The sequence below is a fragment of the Morus notabilis genome, unplaced genomic scaffold (assembly GCF_000414095.1).
Source record: "Morus notabilis unplaced genomic scaffold, ASM41409v2 Scaffold1746, whole genome shotgun sequence".
Taxonomy (NCBI): domain Eukaryota; kingdom Viridiplantae; phylum Streptophyta; class Magnoliopsida; order Rosales; family Moraceae; genus Morus; species Morus notabilis.
This window is the reverse complement of record NW_010358318.1, coordinates 97242-117721: the sequence shown is the minus strand read 5'-3', so window position 1 is coordinate 117721 and position 20480 is coordinate 97242. Positions and strand designations below refer to the sequence as shown.

The 20480-nt window shown below is 34.4% G+C and overlaps 5 protein-coding genes across 6 annotated transcripts in view; 2 read left to right on the top strand and 3 right to left on the bottom strand.

The window, feature by feature from the left end:
• The window catches only part of LOC21388008 (origin of replication complex subunit 2), a 3055-nt gene extending 2521 nt beyond the window's left edge, over nucleotides 1-534 (top strand). The window contains exon 6 of the mRNA XM_024161829.1: nucleotides 1-534. This exon is cut by the window's left edge and continues 24 nt beyond it. Within this exon, the coding sequence (XP_024017597.1) occupies nucleotides 1-165 (165 nt within the window). The 3' untranslated portion in view covers nucleotides 166-534.
• Nucleotides 535-4057: 3523 nt separating this feature from the next.
• Nucleotides 4058-7550, top strand: LOC21388007 (testis-specific gene 10 protein). The gene is made up of 2 exons (XM_024161824.1): nucleotides 4058-4310; nucleotides 5156-7550. The coding sequence occupies exons 1-2, from the start codon at nucleotides 4248-4250 to the stop codon at nucleotides 7412-7414; spliced, it is 2322 nt and encodes a 773-aa protein (XP_024017592.1). The 5' UTR covers nucleotides 4058-4247; the 3' UTR covers nucleotides 7415-7550.
• A 1610-nt stretch (nucleotides 7551-9160) lies between these two features.
• On the bottom strand, nucleotides 9161-13077 carry LOC21388006 (protein kinase C gamma type). Of its 2 annotated transcripts, none has more exons than XM_024161825.1 (5): nucleotides 12886-13077; nucleotides 11858-12264; nucleotides 11671-11762; nucleotides 11086-11559; nucleotides 9161-10612 (listed from the first exon to the last, which is right to left on the bottom strand). In XM_024161825.1, exons 2-5 carry the CDS (start codon nucleotides 12248-12250, stop codon nucleotides 9706-9708), a joined length of 1866 nt encoding a protein of 621 aa, XP_024017593.1. In that variant the 5' UTR covers nucleotides 12251-12264; nucleotides 12886-13077; the 3' UTR covers nucleotides 9161-9705. The 2 variants fall into 2 exon arrangements, with proteins under 2 accessions (XP_024017593.1, XP_010090618.1); XM_010092316.2 differs by having other exon boundaries at nucleotides 11858-12258.
• A 3540-nt stretch (nucleotides 13078-16617) lies between these two features.
• LOC21388005 (ATP synthase subunit b', chloroplastic) lies at nucleotides 16618-17644 on the bottom strand. Its single transcript, XM_010092315.2, has one exon. The coding sequence runs from the start codon at nucleotides 17446-17448 to the stop codon at nucleotides 16813-16815; it is 636 nt and encodes a 211-aa protein (XP_010090617.1). The 5' UTR covers nucleotides 17449-17644; the 3' UTR covers nucleotides 16618-16812.
• A 704-nt stretch (nucleotides 17645-18348) lies between these two features.
• The window catches only part of LOC21388004, a 2934-nt gene continuing 802 nt past the window's right edge, over nucleotides 18349-20480 (bottom strand). Inside the window, exons 3-5 of the mRNA XM_010092314.2 lie at nucleotides 20223-20322; nucleotides 19604-19692; nucleotides 18349-18954 (exon numbers count right to left, since the gene is read on the bottom strand). Of these exons, the coding sequence (XP_010090616.1) occupies nucleotides 18639-18954; nucleotides 19604-19692; nucleotides 20223-20322 (505 nt within the window). The 3' untranslated portion in view covers nucleotides 18349-18638. The remainder of the gene's footprint in view (nucleotides 18955-19603; nucleotides 19693-20222; nucleotides 20323-20480) is intronic.

The following is a 20480-nucleotide window of genomic DNA, read 5'->3' as shown; positions in this document are numbered from 1 at the left end:
GAGCGGTTCCTGGCGAGCAACCAGGTTACACTCAACTCCCATTTGACAGAATTCAAAGATCATGAGCTGGTCAAGACCAGAAGGGATACTGATGGGCAAGATTGTTTGTACATCCCTCTCACTGCTGAAGCACTCGGAAAACTTCTACTGGAGATAGGTCAATAGTGTTTGTTTTAGGCCTTGTGCATCTCTTGATACCACTCCCCTCTTGGAAGCATAATTGTAAGTCCATAACCCCCAATTGGCCCAGGTTTTTCTAAAGCATCAAAGGTCCAAATTCCTTTGTAACTGATGCACCTGTTTGATTGAGTCCTCTGTATACTAGTGTGGAACTAATGAGTAATTTGATGACTTAGAAAACAAAAATAAAAAGTAAATTCTTTGGCAGGACAAGAATAAAAAACTTACCTATAAGTTCCACCAAGTTTATTAAACTGTCATAGTAAAAGTTTCTTAAATTTTGTCATACCTTATACCAAAATTTTTCAACGAAAAAGAAGGGATAAATGTGGGCTGGTCCCTGGATAAGTTGGGCAAGTGGGGTATCCCATTTACTGGTTGAATATTTGTAATTTTTGGATAAGTTGTAAGGTGGGTCGAATGTCAACTTCTGTGCTCTGCTCTCCTTTTTGTTTTTCTGGCAAACATATCCATGTCAATTATTAGATAATTTTAGTACACTATATTAATTAACATATGCTCATTTGCTTGCATTTTCCCTCAATTTCAATTTCACTTTTAGCATGAGATATGTTTTTAGTGTCTACGCAAATAATTGTAAACTTACCGTGTTGGACGCGCATTTTGAATTCGTGTTTAGTAAATGCACAGTTTGAATTATATTTTCGTTTAAACTGAATTAAATAGTCTAATTTAAATTTAATTTCCCTCAAATTTAACTGTTCAAGTCATTTTTAAACAGAAAATTGGTTATTTTCATTGCATGGTTAATGCTAACGTGCTGAAAAACTTTCCATGAATATCATTTTTTATAGGTGTCAAAATTATGTTGAAGTTTTAATTAGTTTGTTAAAATTATAGGGGTTGTTCTTTTGTAATAAATTCAGAAAAAATTTGAACTCGAGTTACAATTTTATTCAAGTTCATGTTTTTTTGTAAAATTTAAGTTTGAACTTGAATTTTGGGCTAAATTTAAGTTCAAGTTTTTCCTTCAATTCGAGTTCATAAACTCGAACTTAAATTAATGAATAATATTTTTTATATTTTTAAAAATGTCATAATTTTTTTGTTTTAATTCTGATTGAGATGATTTTTTTTCTATGTATTTACAACGAAAAGATGAATAAAACTCCACTCATATACTCTATTAAAATTTTTCATCACCATTGAGTTTTTATTAAAATACTATCTAAATATAAATTTAAGTTTTGACCCATCTAAACATAAACTCAAAAACATTCTCAATTCAAATCATAACTCAAATGTGCACATCTAAACACAAATTCAAGTTATAACTCAAACTCAACTCAAAATCATTACTTAAATCACTCTAATTCAAAAATGCAAAAAAAACAATCCCATAATTTTTTTCTCCAACTTTTTTAAATTAAATTTTTCTTTATGGAAGAAGTCCACTTATTTTTATTTTGAAGCATTGAAATGTGAGTGATGGAATTGGAATACACGTTGATCTGTTTGCCCAAGGAAACACATGTGAAATTTCACCGATTTGAGTTTTCAGTTTTAGGTTTATATAGTAAAAAGTTTTTAGAAAATGTCACATCTAATTTTTTTTTTTTGCTACAGTGAAAAACTCTTAGAAAATGTCACATCTCAATTTAAATTGAAAACTCGAATCTGCGAAGTGAATGAGGCCAATTTTTTGATTAGATGATGATAAAGATAGGATACACGATGATTTTTTTTTTAAAGTATGAAAACACACGTTTCTTTAATGAAACTTACATACATATTTTATTTTATTTTGTTGAAGAAAATATACATTATTTACATGATTTTTTGAGACGATACACGTTGATTTTTTATTTGGTTTGCTGAGAAGAAGCAAACATTGGGTGCGTTTGTTTCTATTTTTGTTTTCATTTTTTACGTTTTTCGAGGCTAAAAAATGAAAACGCATACGTAAAACGCGTTTGGTGTAAAATTTTTTAAAAAACAAAAACAAAAATATTTTTGTTGTTTTTTCTAAAATCTGAAAACGGATTAAATCCGTTTTTCGTTTTCCTTTTCATTTTCTCCCTTCATTCTTCTATCTCTTCTCCGCGCAGCTCAGAAGCAAATCCAGCATTTCTCCAAATCTCCATAGCTCTCTCTCTCTCTATTTCTATTTCTCAGATATGGTTCGGTTCAAAGCGTCTCTGAAGAAGTCTTGAATCGCTAAGATCGGAACTTCTTCTCGAGCATGAAGTGGTCGCCATGGCAGAGCATGAAGTGGTCACCATGGCAGAGCATAAAAAGCGGAGGAGAAACGAAGAAGCTCCAGGTGAAGGTGAGCCGATTGGAGCTTCGAGGTTTCGAGTGTGAACTGGAGGAGAGAGAGAAAGCTGTGGCGCTTGAGGTCAAATGGAGAGGCCCTGACAATAACAAGCCCGGACTGAAATTGGTTCCGTTCTTCCACCGGAGATCGTGGCAGAGGTAGAGGAATTTCAGCGTCAGGAGATCAGGATTCCGCTGAGGAGAAGCTGTCGCGTGGGACGATGAGTTTACAAACATCTGCAAATTTTCGTTTGGCTCCGATTGGAATTTAGATTTCAGGCTGTTATATGTAAGTTGTAATCAATCAATATATGAATATGATATCAATGAAATGTTTGATGATCGAATCTGGAATTGGAATTGGTACAGGGAGAGAGAGGAATCAGAGAGTAAAATGGCGGTTGCGGAGAAGTTGTCGACGAATCTAAGCAAAGACGGCGGAGAGAGTGAGATTGAGAGAGAGCCTCCTATGGGGTTTGTTTGGACATTGGAGTTTTATTTGGCTTCTTGAATTTTGTTTGGAGTTTTGGAGTTTCTGATTGTTTTGTATAGAGACGGGGCGAAATGGATTTCAGAGTTTTATTATTTATTTAATATAATTTAATTTTAAATATTTTATTACATGTTTTTAAAATTAAACCACCAAACACAATTTTAGTTTTTTTTTTAAACTGAAAACAATCTCTAAATAAAACTATCAAACGCATTTTTAGAAATGATTCCAAAATAAAAATAAAAACGTTTTCGTTTTCATTTTCATATAAAAAATAAAAACGTTTTAGAACCAATTCCAAACGCACCCGACTCTCAGTTTTTGAGTGTTTGATGATGGAGATAGATAAATCTTGATTTTGTTTTTTTTACTAGCTGAAAAAAATATGCGGTTTTCTATCTTTGATAAGAAAAACAAATGTTGATTTTCTGTTTGAGATAAAAAAACACGAGTTCACAAAAAAAAGAAAAGAAAAGATTATTTGAAATTGGAAATCCTATTTCATTGTAGCAACAAAAAGAAAATGCAAATACTTTTCCTAAAATATGTAATGTATGGTGTAGAAACAATCTTAACACGTGAAATTCTGGTGGCCCACAATTTGCAAATCCTCATTTTCTGTTCATATCAATTTTCTCACGAAAAAGTGAAAGGCCGAGAACAACACGCGTTTCACTACAGATCTATCCACGCGTTAAGCATAATTAACACATCAGAAATAGTTCAAGTCATGCAAATAGCATGAACATTAGCTGCCCATAAAGCCAGATGGCAGAAAACTAGTGGCCACCATTAAGTGTGCGTAATAGATTCGTGTCATGATTTAAATTATAATTTTTTAATTCGTTAAAGTATTTTTTTTATAAAAAATATATATAAATTAAAAATAATTTTAAATTATGATTCTAAATTTATAAACTAAACGTCAATTAAATACCGTGACTACTATCAAATTCCTCAATTTACGTGGCAGCGCAAATTAGCCCAATTCCATGAATAAGATAGCAGAACACTTTGATATTTGCTAACGTAAGCCACGCCTTCTAAAAATCCTTTTCCCTCTTGATTGGGCCATGTTTTCCCTCTAATCTCTGTCTGTCTGTGACCGTCTTTCACAACTACGCTTTGATGAGATTTTATATTTGTTTTTTCTCCTTTAGGAAAAATATATGAATATGGTTTATTATCGATATTTGTGGCTGGGATTGTTTTCGGAAATCTCCAATTTAAGACTAACAGTTGTAAATTTGTAAGTAACGAACTAATAATCTGTTGGAATGTTCTAGAGACAACCGCCATGGCCTTCTCTACTGCTACCAGATCCAATATTCCTTCTTCCTCTTCTTTCCGCAACTCCAAGGTGCTCTTTCTTTCTATGATTTCTTTTCTGTCCCTCTCTCTGTATATATACGTATGTATACGTATATATATAGACATATTTATCGATGTGTGTAAAGTCCGTTTCTTTGATTTTCGATACTGTTTTGGCCTTTTGGGGATTTTACCTCGGAGAACTATGGCTTCTTACGGAAAAAAAGAAAATCTAGGGTTTTGTTTCTTCTGGTTTGACACTTTTATTTTTTTCCCCAGTGGGAGAAATACACGAATTGGAGGAGGATCTATTATCTTGAAGAACAATCTCGATAAATTAATATATATTAACTTCTGATAGTGAAGTTTTTTTTATTTTTTTTATTTTATATTTTTTATAAAAAAAAAAATCTGAATCCTGAGGTTGAGACTACTGTCCATAAACTTGAGGGTCAATTTTATATATAGCATTTTTTTTTTTAATTAGGACTACAATAGTTTTAAGAATGGTTATTGCCATGACAAAAAAGAAAGTGCTATAAAAAAATTAATCCTTTAAGTAATTTTAGTTTTGCTTGAGATACGCATATACATATACATTTTTTTTTTCTCTCTGGATTTAGAATGGGATTAGCATATTCGTTTTAGTCTCCACTTCTTAAGAGGGTGCTAATTCAGTTTTCTTTGGCTCAATCTATCTTAAACTTCATTTATCTTTTCATTTTGAGGATTTGATGGGATATTTCTATAATTTCCAGCTCCTTTGGGAACTTTTCTGACCCGTGAATTGAATTTAAATGGAAATTTAATAAATAGCTAAAAGATGGTTATACTGTGGCTTTGCTGGTTTATAATCGCTGAGTAATACTTATGGAAAGGTGGTGCTTTTCGCAGTTTTGCTATTTGAGGCACAATGGAAGCCGTAACAAGCTAGTTTTTGGGACAGCCTTGAGACGAAGAAGCCGTTCTTTGAAGATAGTTAAGTCAGTCTTAGATAACACGAGTCCAAGCGTTAGTGACAATGGAGCTACTGAACCTGCAAGGATTCTTCTCGAGAGATTATTTGTGCAGACGCAGAAACTCGAAGAACATATGAGCAGAGATTCTCATCTGCCTCAAGATGTTCAACTGGGGCTTAACCTTGGAACACTGGAGGCTGATCTAATGGCTGCATTGGAAGTGCTGAAAGATAAAGAAGACGAGCTACAGAATGCAGAAAAGACGGTTCATTTGGAACACGGTGAATTAAATCGTGCAAAGAAGGAGTTGGAGCAACGAGAGAAAGAAGTTACCGCTGCTCGTCATAAGTATGAAAAGATAGAGGAAGAACTGAACCAGGCCAATCTGAATTTAACTTCTCAAGCTAGGCAGATAGAAGATCTAAAACTTCATCTCAAGGAGAGGGACCGGGATATTGGTGCTGCACAGTCTGCACTGTCTCTTAAAGAAGAGGAAATGGATAAAATGAGAAACGAATTGGCGAAGAAGAGTGAAGAAGCTGCAAGGATTGATTCCGAGCTTAAATCTAAGGCTCAACTTCTGACTCAAGCCAACAAAATAGTGAATGAACAAGAAATTGAACTTCAAGGTCTCCGAAAAGACATCCGAGAAAAAGAAAAAGAACTAGAAGCTTATTTGACCCTGAGGAAACTTGAAGAAGAGAAGCTAAAAGTTGCAAAGTCCAACTTGGAGAAGCAGACGATGGAATGGTTAGAAGCCCAGGAAGAACTGAAGAAACTGGCAGAGGAGGCATCTAAACATGTGGGAGAAACATACGAAACAGTGGAGGACTTTAGAAGAGTGAAAAAACTTCTCAGTGATGTGCGGTTTGAGTTGGTTTCCTCTCAAAAAGCGCTGACATCCTCTAGACAGAAGACGGAAGAACAAGATAAGCTGTTAGGAAAACAGCTGGCAGAACTCGAAGAACAGAAGATCAGTGTGATGTTGTACATGGAAAATTTGAAAGCTGCCCAAATTGAAATAGAGACTGAAAGAGTTAAGCTCAGAGTTGCAGAGGCTCGAAACAAGGATCTTGAGTGGGATTTATCGATGGAGAGGGAGCTAGTGAAAGAGTTGCAGGAGGAGTTGCAGAAAGAGAGGTCTTTACTGCAGCAGGCAATGCAGGAAATGTCGTCTTTCCAGAAGGAGCTAGACCAGAAGAGTACTGAATTTGAGAAAGCACACAATCTTCTTCAGGTCAAGGAGTCGGAACTTGTGGAGGCTAAGATGGAGATCCAACACTTGAAATCTGAACAGGCTTCACTTGAGCTTGTATTGGATGAGAAGGACTCGGAACTCCTAAGTGCGAGGAAGAAGCTTGAAGAAGTGAGCGAGGAGGTTGCAGACCTAAAGATGCTTTTAAACGGCAAAGAGAACCAGCTTATCCAGGCAACCACCTTATTACAGGAGAAAGACGAACACGTTGGCATTATTCAAAATGAATTGAATGATACAAAGCAGAAATTTTTGGATGCTGAAACTGTGGTCGGACGGATTGTAGAGCTCACAAACAAGTTGGTTATGTCTATGAAGGACGAGGACTATGGTGCATTAAGTCTATCTGATGACCCCGCACAAGAATTATTCCAGCTACCATGGGAAGAAGTGAGTGATGATTTTAGGTTGCAGAAGAGACAACTGGAAACTGAGCTCGAATTAACTAAAGAGAGCTTAAGAAGGAAAGAAATGGATGTTCTAACTGCTCAGAGGTCTCTTGCAATCAAAGATGAAGAACTTAAACTGGTTATTGGAAGATTAGACGCAAAGGAGAGAGAAATCGAGATGATGAAAGAAGAAATGGAACGGGACGCTAACGATCTCCGAAAGCTTTATGCTTTGGCACAGCAGAGGGTAGGCGAGAAAAGTGTTGGGGACGTAGCAATCGAGAAGCTCCAAATCGAGGCAGCTCAACTAGAAGTTGAAGCTGCAACAAGCGCACTTGATAAACTTGCGGAGATGAGTCGTGAACTTTTGAATAAAGCTACCATGAGCATTGAGGCTGGTACTGATACTGGCATCTTCCCAGTGGATAGCTTTGATGCGTGGACAAGTATTGCGGAAAACAATGAGTGTTTTACAAAGGTCAAAAGCCAAGTTCTCCGGCTTTCTGCTTTGACCGAGGAGCTTGTGAAGGAGGCTGGTATTGCAGGATAGTAAGTGTTAATGGTGAAGCAACCAACTAGATTCTGTATATAATATACATGTATCTGATTTTATTTTATTTTCCTCTTTAAAACTAAACATTTAGTCGCAAATGAGTATAGTTTTTTTTTTTAATAAATAATTTTAGCAATGCATCTATGAATTAAGTAAAATATTGGCATCTCCAAATTGATAAAAGATGTTAAACTTTGGATTATTATCACTTATGCTCCTGAACTTGAAGGTCAATACTAATTTGTTCCTTAAACTTTAAAAATTCTCACACTGCTCGTTGAATTTTGAATTATTTTCATTTAATTTTTTTTGTTGCAATTTATGTTAAAAATAGATAGAAAAAAGAGAATAACGCAGTTATGCAGTATTTTTATTGAGATTTCTATTAAAAAAATATATATAAATCACATGACAACACTTAACATTTTCTTTTATCAACTAATTTTAATAGAAGTTATAATAAAAGAAGTTAATTAAGAACAATTCAAAGATTATAAAATAAAATGAGAGTTTTTAAAATTTAAAAAATAAATTTAAAATAAATTTAAAATTTAAGAGGTACTAATGAAAATAATTCTTAAACTTTAGAAGAAACCGCTCATGGACATGTCATTTCTTTTCGCTTTTACGTGTATGGCGACATTTTTGTCCAACCGCCGTCAATCTAGTTATTCTACAACACTTTCGGTGAATTTAAAAGGGACTTGTTTAGTCTAGAAAAATTTAGAGACGCAAAAGTGCCAAATATACTGTGAAATATGAATTTCTTAGATGAGTTTGGTAATTGACAAATACATAGAAATATGAATTCCAAAATATAAAAGTAGGAAGGGATTTATTAAGTATCTTTAATGCAATGCTATAATTAATGCGCTAATTATAAATTTAACATTTAAGTGTAAAAAATATTCTCTAATGTAATGTTATGTGTTGTGCTAAATTTTTTATATTCTATATTTTGTGGCAAATTTCTTACTAAATATAGCATATGAGAAATTTGACAATTGATTGTTATTGGTTGAAATATTTAATTTTTCATGTAATGTAACTTTTACATTTTCTAATTATTTTAAAAATAAAATTCTACTTTTACAACTTTCAATGCTTAATGATTATTAAAAAAAAAAAAATTAACATTTCAAATGGCATTACACATTAGAGTAAAATTAAAAATAACATATCATATCATACTTTTTTATGTTAAATATACAATTGATATTAATATTTACATTAGAGATGATAAATTAGCCATTATTTCTAATTGCTAAGGAGGGGATTCAAGAATAATACTATATGAGAATCTAGATAAAAGAAAAGGGAGCGAATGCGGTCAAAAGTGGACATTTGGTTTATGTATTCAGAATAATGATTCAGAATCATTCTCGGTTTACGTGTGTTTTTTATGAGAGAAAATACTGTAGCGAATTACAAACCATGATTCGAATCATGGCAATGAATCCACCAACTAATTGTGCTGAGCAACATATTATTATTTTTAAGGGTTAAAGGCTAAAATGAGATCAAAATGCTAATATCAATGTACCTGGACTGAATAAAAAGAAAGTAATTTCTTGGTAAAATGAGTAACGGAAAAATAGACTAATTTTAGGGTATTGTATCTCGTACGTACTTCGATACACAATGTTATTCCAAATGTTGTATTTACTTTTCTTATAAGCAATAAGCTTGAAAACTGTAAAATGAAATTTTAATTTTAAAATAATTTGAGATGATAATGTTGTAATGATTTAATGAAAAAAGAAGAAGCAAAAACAGCAAACAATGTGATCAGAAACCAAAATTTTACAAACGTTGTACCTGGTGATTTGACACCGAATATTGCTAATGCCAAATTTAGCCCCCCAAAACGACATTGCATTGTGGAGTCCCACTCAAATGCCTAAATTAACACTGCATTGGAGACGCTCAATATACTGTACGGCGACCAAGCTTCTTCCTTGCTCAGCAGAGAAAAGGAAAAGAACAAGAGAAGTACCACAAGGATTATGATTTATCCAAAATGCAACTTAATAGAAGGGGTTGAGTCAACACGTGATTAATGATACATCTTTACATTTATATACAGAGAGATATTGTTAGCCATCAAATGCAAATGACCACTTTGGCAGTTGATAGTGGTAGCTTAGAGTAAGAAGCCCCATTCTAGCTAGCAAACCAGTCACTCCAGATATCCGACTTCAGTAAACTGTAAACACTAACTAGCTTTGTCCTCTATGGAATCCGAGCTAAACGGCTACTGTCTACCGAGCCGAAGATGAGGAAATGCCTTATCTGAAAAGTTTTCCAACTTTAGGAGGGATCCATGCAGACTTTCCAGCATTCTGGCCATCCATAGGATGATGACTTGAACTTTCCATGTCACTGCTCCGTAGGTTTTTCACCTTTGACCTCCCAATTCTATTTCCAACGAAAAAGCCTAGCTTCATGGCTGTAAATAGGCCAAATGCAATGAGAAGAGGTCGCACCGCCCAGTGGAAATCCTCAAGATGTTGGTACTTCTTCACCATCCCCGGGCAAGTGTTAAAAGTAACTAGTTCCACTTCAGCTGGATCAGCCAAGAAGGTGCTGCACTCCTCCTTGAAAGTCGGGATTCCGGGGAACTTAACAATGAGGCATCCGTTTGGTAAGATCCACCAAATCCTCCCTGTGGCCCAAGCCCCTCCTCTTTTACGAGGCCATTCAAATCGGGGGCTCAGAACATTGGATTTTAGCCTCACAAACTGGCCAATGCAGTAGGATTCTGCCATCTCAAACGCGGAAGAATTCCCCTCCCAAAGAGTTTCCATTCCTATAAATCCAACTGCTACTTTACCATCACGATGGATTGAATGAAGAATACCAACTGGTGAGTGTTTCTTGTCTTCTTCCTTCAAGCTTAACCAGTCACCAGCAGCCAAGCCAAAAGTGATGCGCTCAAGAGTCGAAACATGAACCCTTAGTGGGTCATGGATGCCGTGAACCCTTACCAAAACAAAACCATCACGATCTGCGTCGCGTTCTAGGCCCACCACTGTTCCTTCAGGCACAGTCATGTTCTCTGGTTTGCAAGAGTTTGGTGGCTTTCTGGAACGAACTGTGTCGCCCACTTGCAGACGATCTTTCAGAAGGAACCATCTGGTGTAACCAGTCCCGAGACTTTCCCAGCCTCCATCAGTAGAGACTGCAATCTGTGAGCTGCAAAGTATCAATTATTAGGAATAAGAAGACACGAGGAAGTGAACAGCAGAAATTCAATTTTCCTGACAAGTTAACCGAAAAGACCATTATTTAGCACATACATCAACCGTAATCTAGCAACCAACTCAAGATAGCATAAATTATATATTCAACTGGGTTTGTTAATATAGTTTATCTAGCATAAAGTAGATGCAGCCGATAACAGTTCCAGAAGCTAGACAAAATTACAATTTATTATTTATAATTTGAAAAATATCCTTATACTTCTAGAAACCTTGAAAAATACATTTTATACGTCTAGGAGTAGCTAGAAATTAGTAATGAGTAGGCACAAGGGAGTGAACAATACTTCAATTTTCCTGACAAGTAGATGCTGAAAAGACCATAAATTAGCACATAGATAAACTATATACTACATCAGTACGTCTGATATTAAAGGTCGATTCAAAACCTTAAAATAAAAATTATACCTTTTAAACACATGCAATATATCCGACATTAAAGGACGATTTCTCAAGTCATACTCAAAGCAACCAAGGAGGACATCCTCAATAGGAGGAGGAAGGGCACTTGGTATATGGGGTTTTTCCTGCTTTCTGACAACCAAATGATGTATTTCATCAACAGGTCTCCCATGCCAAGGATGAACACCAGTCAACATCTCCACGATGCAGCACCCAAATCCCCATGAATCAGTCTCAAAAGATATCGGACCTCTTACTTCTGGTTGCCATTGTTCTGGTGCCATGTAGTTCGGAGTTCCAAGCCTGTGGGCAATATCTGAGCTTGGAAATGAACTGCCGAGCAGTAGATAAGGAACACCAAAGTCTCCAACAATTGCTTTGTCACTTTCATCAAGAAGAATGTTAGATGGTTTAAGGTTGAGAACCAAGATCCTTTTCGAGTGTAGTTCCAGAATTCCTTGAGCCAACTCTATACCATACCTGCAAGTAGTAGGCACATGATGAGAACTGGAAACTTCATACTTTTTGTTTCAGGCGTCAACAAAAAATGAAAGACGAATATTTTTAATGTCCAATCCAGACCCACATCACCTCAAAACATCAGGTAGCGTGAGACTTCCTCCTCTAAGGCGTGCAACTTTATCTCCAATTGAACCCTCATAGAACTTCATAATGATACAGATCTATCCATACATACCAAAAATTGATCTTAGCATACTGAAGTTAGAGACGTAAGAAAATCCCCATTTGATTTATCCAATAAAAGCACAAGACTCACCTTTCCATTTATAATCGAGACCCCATGTAGAGAGCAAACACCGCCTAATCCTTGACATTTTGCAAATAAACTATCAAATTTATCCAGCAAAACATTCATGTGCTCCTCTTTAACAAGAGGTAACATCTTGACAGCCACTTCATGATCCTCCTCGTGACCTTTACAAGACTGATGATGGGTTGCTAACCAAACATCACCGAACGTTCCTCTCGCGATTCTGTGTCGAAGTTTCAATGTCGCTGGTTCAATCCAAGGACTTAATTGGTTTGATGAAGATACTACTGTTCTAAGGTGATCGGGATCACCCTCGAATAGCTCAAACTCAAAAGAAGCACTTGGTTGAATATCACCAACTTGTTTGGACATTTCTTGATCTGCAACTTGTTTGGACATTTCTTGATCTGCAACTACATCAACCAATTATTGAAAACTTCCCCACAAAGTCCGAATCCATATATCACCATTGAGAGAAAATTAAACAGGAACTAATTACAATTTATTATCAAGTTTAATGCTTCACAACTAATTACACACGATTCTGCATGATTGTTTAAAGAACCCAAATATCATTTGTTTCTAGACTAAATAGCAAAAGGGCCAGAGAAACATAATTCACAAACGCTCAAACAAAATAAAACCTTTAACCAATATGGGTTTCAAGCATCTTTAAAGCTAAACACTACTAGTAAACACAAAACTCCAATATTCCATTTCACTTTGGATCATTCAATTTCTAAGGTAACCGAATTTCAACGGCTCTAGGCAGCTCAGAAAGTAACGAAGAATGAAAAGTAGGAGAAAGTTGCTTCAACCTATTGAAATTTCCATTTTTTCTTGGATACTTCAAAAGAAACAAGAAGTTACAACTGAGTTCGACCACTTGAAAGCTTTTCTCTCGTGTTTTCTTTTTCTTTTTTTTTTTCCCTCTGTAATTTGATCGTAAAACTCAAAGCTTTGCGTTGAAATCATAAGAAGTAGATCGGAGAAACTAAGAAATAGAATATAGTGAAGAAGAAGATGGTACTCACTGAAACACTTGGTAGGTATTTCCGTTGAACTCGCTTCGTCCTCCGAAGACCCAAAAAGCTTAAAAAAAAAAAGAAAAAGAGAAGCGTATGTACCCAAAAAGCTTAAAAAAGACGAAGAAATAAATTTGCAGGGAAATCCGTGGCTTGGAATCCCAGAGAGAGAGAAAGAAGAGAGGGAGAGAGAGAGAGAGAGAGAGAGAGACGAAAACAACAACAATAACAGGCCGAATCGGTTAATCTTTATAAACCTCTCGTAATCCCGAGCTTAAAATGCTATTAATCACTCTCTAATTACGGTTATGCACTTTGAAAGAAACAGCAATTCAGTCCATTTTAACTATCGACATAAACAAATTTTTTTGTTTTGTTTTGTTAGATTTGAATTTTAGACCTGAATATTAATGTGGATTTAACAAATTAAAAAAAAATACAATTTTGCATTGATGGTGGATTTTTTTTTTCTTTTTTATTTTTACTTTTAACTTTAAAAAAGAAAAAGTTAAGTTAGATTTTTTTTGCTCTGTAAAATATCTAATCACCACGTAACTTTTTCTATTTAATTAACAAAAGAAAAAGAAATTACTTGAGTTTTCTTTTCTTGCTTAATTTTTTCTTAAAAATATTCTAAATATTGGCAATACATGAATTTTAAATTTTTATCATTTATTCTTAATGAATCTTTTAGTTAAAAAACTGTATTAATTAAAAAGACATTAATTAATAATAATAAATACGCTTTTAAAGTAATTTCAATAATTTTTTCATACATCCTCTTTTTTAGGGAAACGTGACATTATTTTCTTTGTGGATTCGAATTTTCAATTCAAATTATGACATTTTTTTAGAGTTTTTCACTGTAGCAGAAAAATTAGATGTGATATTTTTTTAGAGCTTTTTATTGTAAAAACTTAAAATTAAAAACTCAAATCAGTGAAATGAATGGGGCCTATATACATGTTAGACCATGATTAATCCGGAATCTAGGGGATGGGGAAAAAAAAATTGAAGATTTTCACACGATAGTTGTTTGTATAAAAGTGGGAAGAGAGTATTGCAAAAGAAGTTTTTACATTTTGATTTTCTTTTCAGCATTTCGTTGTCCATTTTGTGAAAGAGAATTTAGAGATGGAGAAATGACGAATGGGGGGGTTAAGGGTGGCGTGCTTTGCATATAGTTGCGACTGCGTCCAAGGAATTCCAACAATACTTTTGTTTTTTCTTTTTTGGGAATGTTTCCAAGAAAGACTTCTTGTTTCTCATATCATCATCCAATCGTACTACCAGCAGTGCAAAAAAATAAAATAATAATAATTATAAAAAACCATCAATATTGCGTCAACGGTAAAGCCGTGGAGATTTGTAAAATCATTCTTGGCGTTTTCTCTTTGTGTCGTTTCTAAGAAATACTGTCGTTTTTCAAAATATTAATTTTTTAAAAAAGAAAATCTTTAGTCCTTGAATAATTAGGATTATGAAAACTTGGTCCTTCAACTTCCTTTTTGATGGATTATGCTTGAACTTATCTTTTTAGCAGTTTTGATCCCTAAATCTAAAATCAACGATTTAAAAGTCTGACCTATGTAATCATGTATCTATCTTAAGATAACTTAAAATATTTAAGAAATAAGTACATTTAAGTGCGAAACATTCTAATTTTAAAGGTCTTTATGGAAAGAACCTTTTGTACAAAATGTAGTTGGTAAAGGTTTAATTTGTCATATGAACATGATTATTTCTATTTATGGAAAGAACCTTTTGTACACACCATAATTGTAAGAAAAAATACATTCAAAAAATAATTCTCAAAAAATTTCAAGAACGAAATCATTAAGATGAAAATAGCTCATAAACTAACAACCCTACAAATCTTTTACACTTTCATTGTAGTTTGTAGAGAGATTTTGTACTGCCGTTTTGATTGAGAAAATTACATATTTTGTCATGATTTTATACAAATCTATTATCTATGTCATTATTAATAATTAAGTGTTATTATGATATTTTATTTTATCCAATCATACTACTAGCATTGCAAAAAATAAAAAAATAAAAAAATTATAAAAAACCATCAATATTGCGTCAACGGTAAAGCCGTAGAGATTTGTAAAATCATTCTTGGTGTTTTTTCTATGTCGTTTCTAAGAAATACTGTCGTTTTTTAAAATATTAATTAAAAAAAGAAAATCTTTAGTCCTTGAATAATTAGGATTATGAAAATTTGGTCCTTCAACTTCCTTTTTGATGGATTATGCTTGAACTTATCTATTTAGCAGTTTTGATCCCTAAATCTAAAATCAACGATTTGAAAATCCGACCTATGTAATCATGTATCTATCTTAAGATAACTTAAAATATTTAAGAAATAAGTATATTTAAGTGCGAAACATTCCAATTTCAAAGGTCTTTAAAGGCACAATGGAAAGAACCTTTTGTACAAAATTTAGTTGGTAAAGGTTTAATTTGTCATATGAATATGATTATTTCTATTTACTTTAAAAACAACCCTAAAAATCTTTTACACTTGTAGTTTGTAGAGAGATTTTGTACTGCCATTGTTAATTGAGAAAATTACATATCATGATTTTATACAAATCTATTATCTATGTCATTCTTAATAATTAAGTATTATTATGATATATTATTTTATTTTTTTATTAAAATAATGATAATTATTTATTTTTAAATAGAGTGACATAAAAAATATTTTATAGTATTTGTGGTTTGTTTCCCTTGTCAATTTAAAACTCGTGTGGTTAATAAATTTGAATTTTGCAAGAGGCAAAAGCTGCGATTTTTAGTCGTCTTGTAAAAAGTAAAATATAGATCCGTCGGTTTGGCCTTTAGGAAATGTACTTTGTCGTTTGCAAAACATTTTGTCACTGCCGAAATACGTTGTCGTTTGATTAATAAATTGTCTCTTTTAAGGAATGATGCTGTTTTAACGGTAAGATATGTTGTCGTTTCTATAGACCGTTAGTTAGACATATACATGGCCGCTTTTAAGAGTTCGTTCATTTCACCGATTTGAGTTTTCAGTTTTAGATTTTTATAGTAAAAAATTCTCAGAAAATGTCATATTTAACTTTTTTTGCTACAGTAAAAAACTCTAAAAAAATATCACATCTCAACTCGAATTAAAAACTCAAATCTACAACATGAGTTGTAAACGATGTCTAAGTAATGTCCTATTATTCATTTTTACTCATACACACTGTCATTTTAATACAATATTGTAGTTCGCTTCTCTATCAGGGATGTTGTCGTTTCTCTATCATCGCCATTAGAAATTCTAATGCTGGTCCGTTTTCTATAAATGTCGTCGCTCCTCAAAGATGTTTTTGCATTTAATCCTTCTTCTGGTTTTGCCACTCATATGTGGTTTTGCTGATTTGGTGGACAAGAACAATGCCATTGAATGGAACTCACTCTCCAAAACTTGAAAAGGAAAATGGTCTCTCTTTTTTTTTTTAATATTTGAAACTCAATGATATTTAATTTATAAATTCAGAATCATAATTTATAATCATTCTCAATTTATATGTATTTTTTTTTAAAAATACTATAACGAATCATAATTCATCTACGTAACATAAAGTGGCTACATATAATTTTTTTTGTTACAGTAAAAAACTCTTAAAAAATGTTACATCTCAATTAAAATTAAAAACTTAAATCATAATTGAAATTGAAAAGACCTAAAACCTTTACATTAAAACATTAAAAAAAAAAGTAAAAAAAGAAATACTGCCCGATTATTACACATCAATGCTTATAGTTATCATTCATCCCACAAAAAAAGGTATCATACAAAATTACAAATATAAAGCTTTCACTTCCATGAATCTCCCATGAAAAATCATCACTATAAAAGTTTTTTAAAAAAAAGAAAAAGAAAAAAAGAAGAAGAAATACAAAAGGAAAGAAGAATCAGAGGGAAAGGACCTTTTTGACGATGTCCTGGCTGAGGGCGTCGATTTGAGAATCGAGGGCCTTGATGGTGTCCTCCTTCTGCTTCTCCAGCTGCGCCAGCGCCTCCTGACGCTCCGCGTCCACCTTCTTCCTTCCCTCCGCCAGCTTCTTCTCCACCTCCACCTGCGTCTCCTTCTTCATCTTGTTCAGCGCCGCCGATATCTCCGCCCTCGCCGCCCTCATCACCGCCGCCGCCTGCTCCTCCAGCTGCTTCACCTCCCCCGACGTGTCCTTCACGCCGCTCAGCTTCTCTTTAATGGCGGCGTCCCTGTCGTCCATGAACTTCCCCAGCGGGGTGAAGTAGATCTTGTCCAGAGCCACCATGAGGATCAGAAACTGGACCATGATTATGGGGAGTGTGAGGTTGAAGTCGAAGAGCGCCGCCTTCTCGATCTCCTCCGCCAGGGACGGCGGCGCCAGGGTGAGGGAGGTGGCGGCGGCGGTGGCGGCGAGAGAGAGGGATTTGAGGGAGAGTAGTTGGGTGTTTGGTAATTTGGGGAATTTGGGGAGGGAGATTCTGGGGCGAGAAGTGGCCGGTGATGAGAGGGAAGGAGGGGAGAGGGGTTTGGAGGAGGCCATGATCATGTTAGCCATGACTGTTTTTGGTGATGACGAGTAGTTGTTCCGAATTCTTTCTGGTTTGAGAATGTATGTGAGTTTGATTTTGATTGTTTTGGGAATTGGAGAAGTCTCCAAGCTCCGTGTGTGTGTGTGTGTGTGTTGGGGATTTCACAGAGAGGAGATATCTCATCTCCTCCTTCGCCACACAAATTTGTGAGGGTGGTGGTGGTCTTGGTGGTGGGGCCAGTTTTCACACCAGCGACTTTTGCCTGGGGCTGTGTGAGATTCTCAAAGTAATTTTTTTAACGAAAAATCTCATTAATAAATTAACAAATTACATAAATAATAGTAAATGACCGTAACTTATAAAGAAATTTAACCTCAGATATTGACTGAATTGATTAGTGAAGACGGATGAAGTATAAAAAAAATAAGTGTGGAGACTTAATAGAGAATACTAACTCAGCGTAAATAAAATTGAGCACAACAAAACTCATTAATAAGAATCACTACAGTCGATAGATAAAATCAATTGAACGAGGCTGAACCTTTAATATGGGAGACACAAGTGATGTTGCCTAAAAATAAATCTGGGTGTAAATTGTCGATAATCAATTCATATAGATAAGACACATAAATAAAATCAGAATGTGAGAAAATCACCTCTATTAAGCAGCATATTTTAAAATATTTATGATAAAAATTATATTTACGATAAACGATTTGTTTATTAAGTAAATTTATTTATCGTATAAATCATTTACCGTAAATATGAAAATTCTAAAGTCTATGCATGTAGATTGGTCTTAAATCCGAGAGCCCAACAAGCAAATGGTTAAAATCCGAGTCCCAACAGAAGCTTGGCAATCCTTTGAAAATTATAGGACATGTAATGCACAATCATCCAACAATAATACGAGCCATGTTCAGGGTAATCTGACTCCTACCATGTGAAGTAAGAATTAATGCACTAAAATTAAGTATCATTCAACTGGGGTCACTAATTAACTCAATAATATGCTCTTTCATAGAGACGATAAGCATAAAATATTATTCACTAGCACTAGAGTTTTTAACTTCTACCAACAAGACTCTCTGTGATGTGAGCACCAGAGAATCAAGAACCAAAGCAAAATGCAAGTCAGGTATTCGTCACTTCAACCAATATTTTATCAAATACCAATAGTGGTTTCCAAGCATTGGTTATTTCTTTGAATATTCCTTCAAGGATAGCGTCTTCCGTGAGAAAGCAATATAGTAGCCTTTCGAGAATAGCATTTCTCACTACAACGTTGTATGATCTTCTTAAAACCTCCCAAGAAACCAGTTGTGACTCTTGCGGGACATGCTAGATCTTCAACTCTCTTTTTTCCAAGAAATGCGATCTTGCAGTGCGAAAACCACTCTCCGAACAAATGAGTCAGCCTGATTTCATGTTGTCCTATGAAACAACCTTGATCGGCATGATGATGAAGCTTCCCCTTCCCTTTAGTATCGCATTTGTTGTTTTCCTTGTCATTTTGTTCTTCATTGTTGCAGCTAATTGACGGCGACCGTGACATGCATATGAAAGAGTATCAGAGATGTAAGGTAATGGTTTTAGCAGGGCTAGTTCCTTTACTTTATAAAAAGAGTAATGTTAGAGACCAACTCAAATCTCAATTTTTGTGTACCAACTGATGTGGCATGTGAGTTGCCATTGTTTTACCGGTAGATGCAATATCTCATCATTAATTGACATGGCAATGTCTTAAACACACATCAATGTAAAAATGATAACTCATAAGCCATATCAGTTAGCACATAAGAGTTGGAATTTGAGTTCGTGTCCCTAGCATTATTCTTACACAAATATTAAATGCATTACCATTGTTTTATCTATCTTTTACAGGTAACACAACGTTTATTAAGCTTTTAGTACATACATATACATGTGGAAATTAAGTAAACGACTAACATTACGGTACCAAGTGTTCTTGTTGGTGGAGAAAAAGGTGGATATGTTGCTGGAAATTATGATTCTCTTTTGATAGTGGTGGTAGCAGCAGTAGTGACAAATTGGACGTTTTATTATTGTTATTACAAGTTAAGAAATTGATTTTCTTCAAGGAACCATATAATTGTTGTCCTGTATTTTTTTCTTTGTGGGATAATCTTTGGATACTCAGACAAAGGGAGAGAGGCTTACATCTTTTTGTGTTTTGAAGCAGCAAATCCTTTCCTGGATCGCTTTTTTACCATGTTATAGCTCATTGAGACGTGTCGCATGAAATGAAGCTGCATTTACCAAAAGCATAAGAATTAACACTAGTAAAGAAAGTTTGATTTCTGGACATCACTTAAAAACAATTTCCACGTTCAATAAGGATGAAAGATCAGAGAAGCATATGTCAGTAGATGCAATCTTGAAAGCCAAAAGGAGGGCAAGCAAAAATAAAACTGACAAGAGCTGGACTAATAAGATGCAGAAAGCAAAAACTGAAGAAAGGGTCATCTTAAACAATGTCAAACCTTTTTACTAGAAGGATTACAAGATCAAATTTTGTACGGAAAATCGATAGCATAAAAGTATATTTTAACTCTTGGTTTGATTAGGTCCACATACAGTCTTCTTAGTAGAACCACTTCTGCAACTCCCATATCAGTAATGAACATATATATCTTTCAAATATAAATTTTGGGTAAATGGAACTAAGCACATATAATGAAGAGTCAAATAAAATCACCATAGAAACTTTGTTATCTCACCATAGGAGTAGTCACTACTCACAATGTAAAAATTATCTTATATAAAGTGAGAAACTAACCTGATCACCATCTTTGACACCATAATCTCTAACGTAGTCAGTATCTACGACTAACTTCTGACCGTTATAGCTCAAACAGAAACGTCCCCATACGTGTTGCCTGCATAATTAACCAAGTTTGAATAAGGAGAGCAAAACCATGAATACGAGAAAAGAAACACTTTCGGATTAAACTCATACAACAAACCATGAATTTTCACTAAGCTAAGAACAAATCCCTTCCAAAATTGAAAAAAAAAAAAAAAAAAAAATATATAT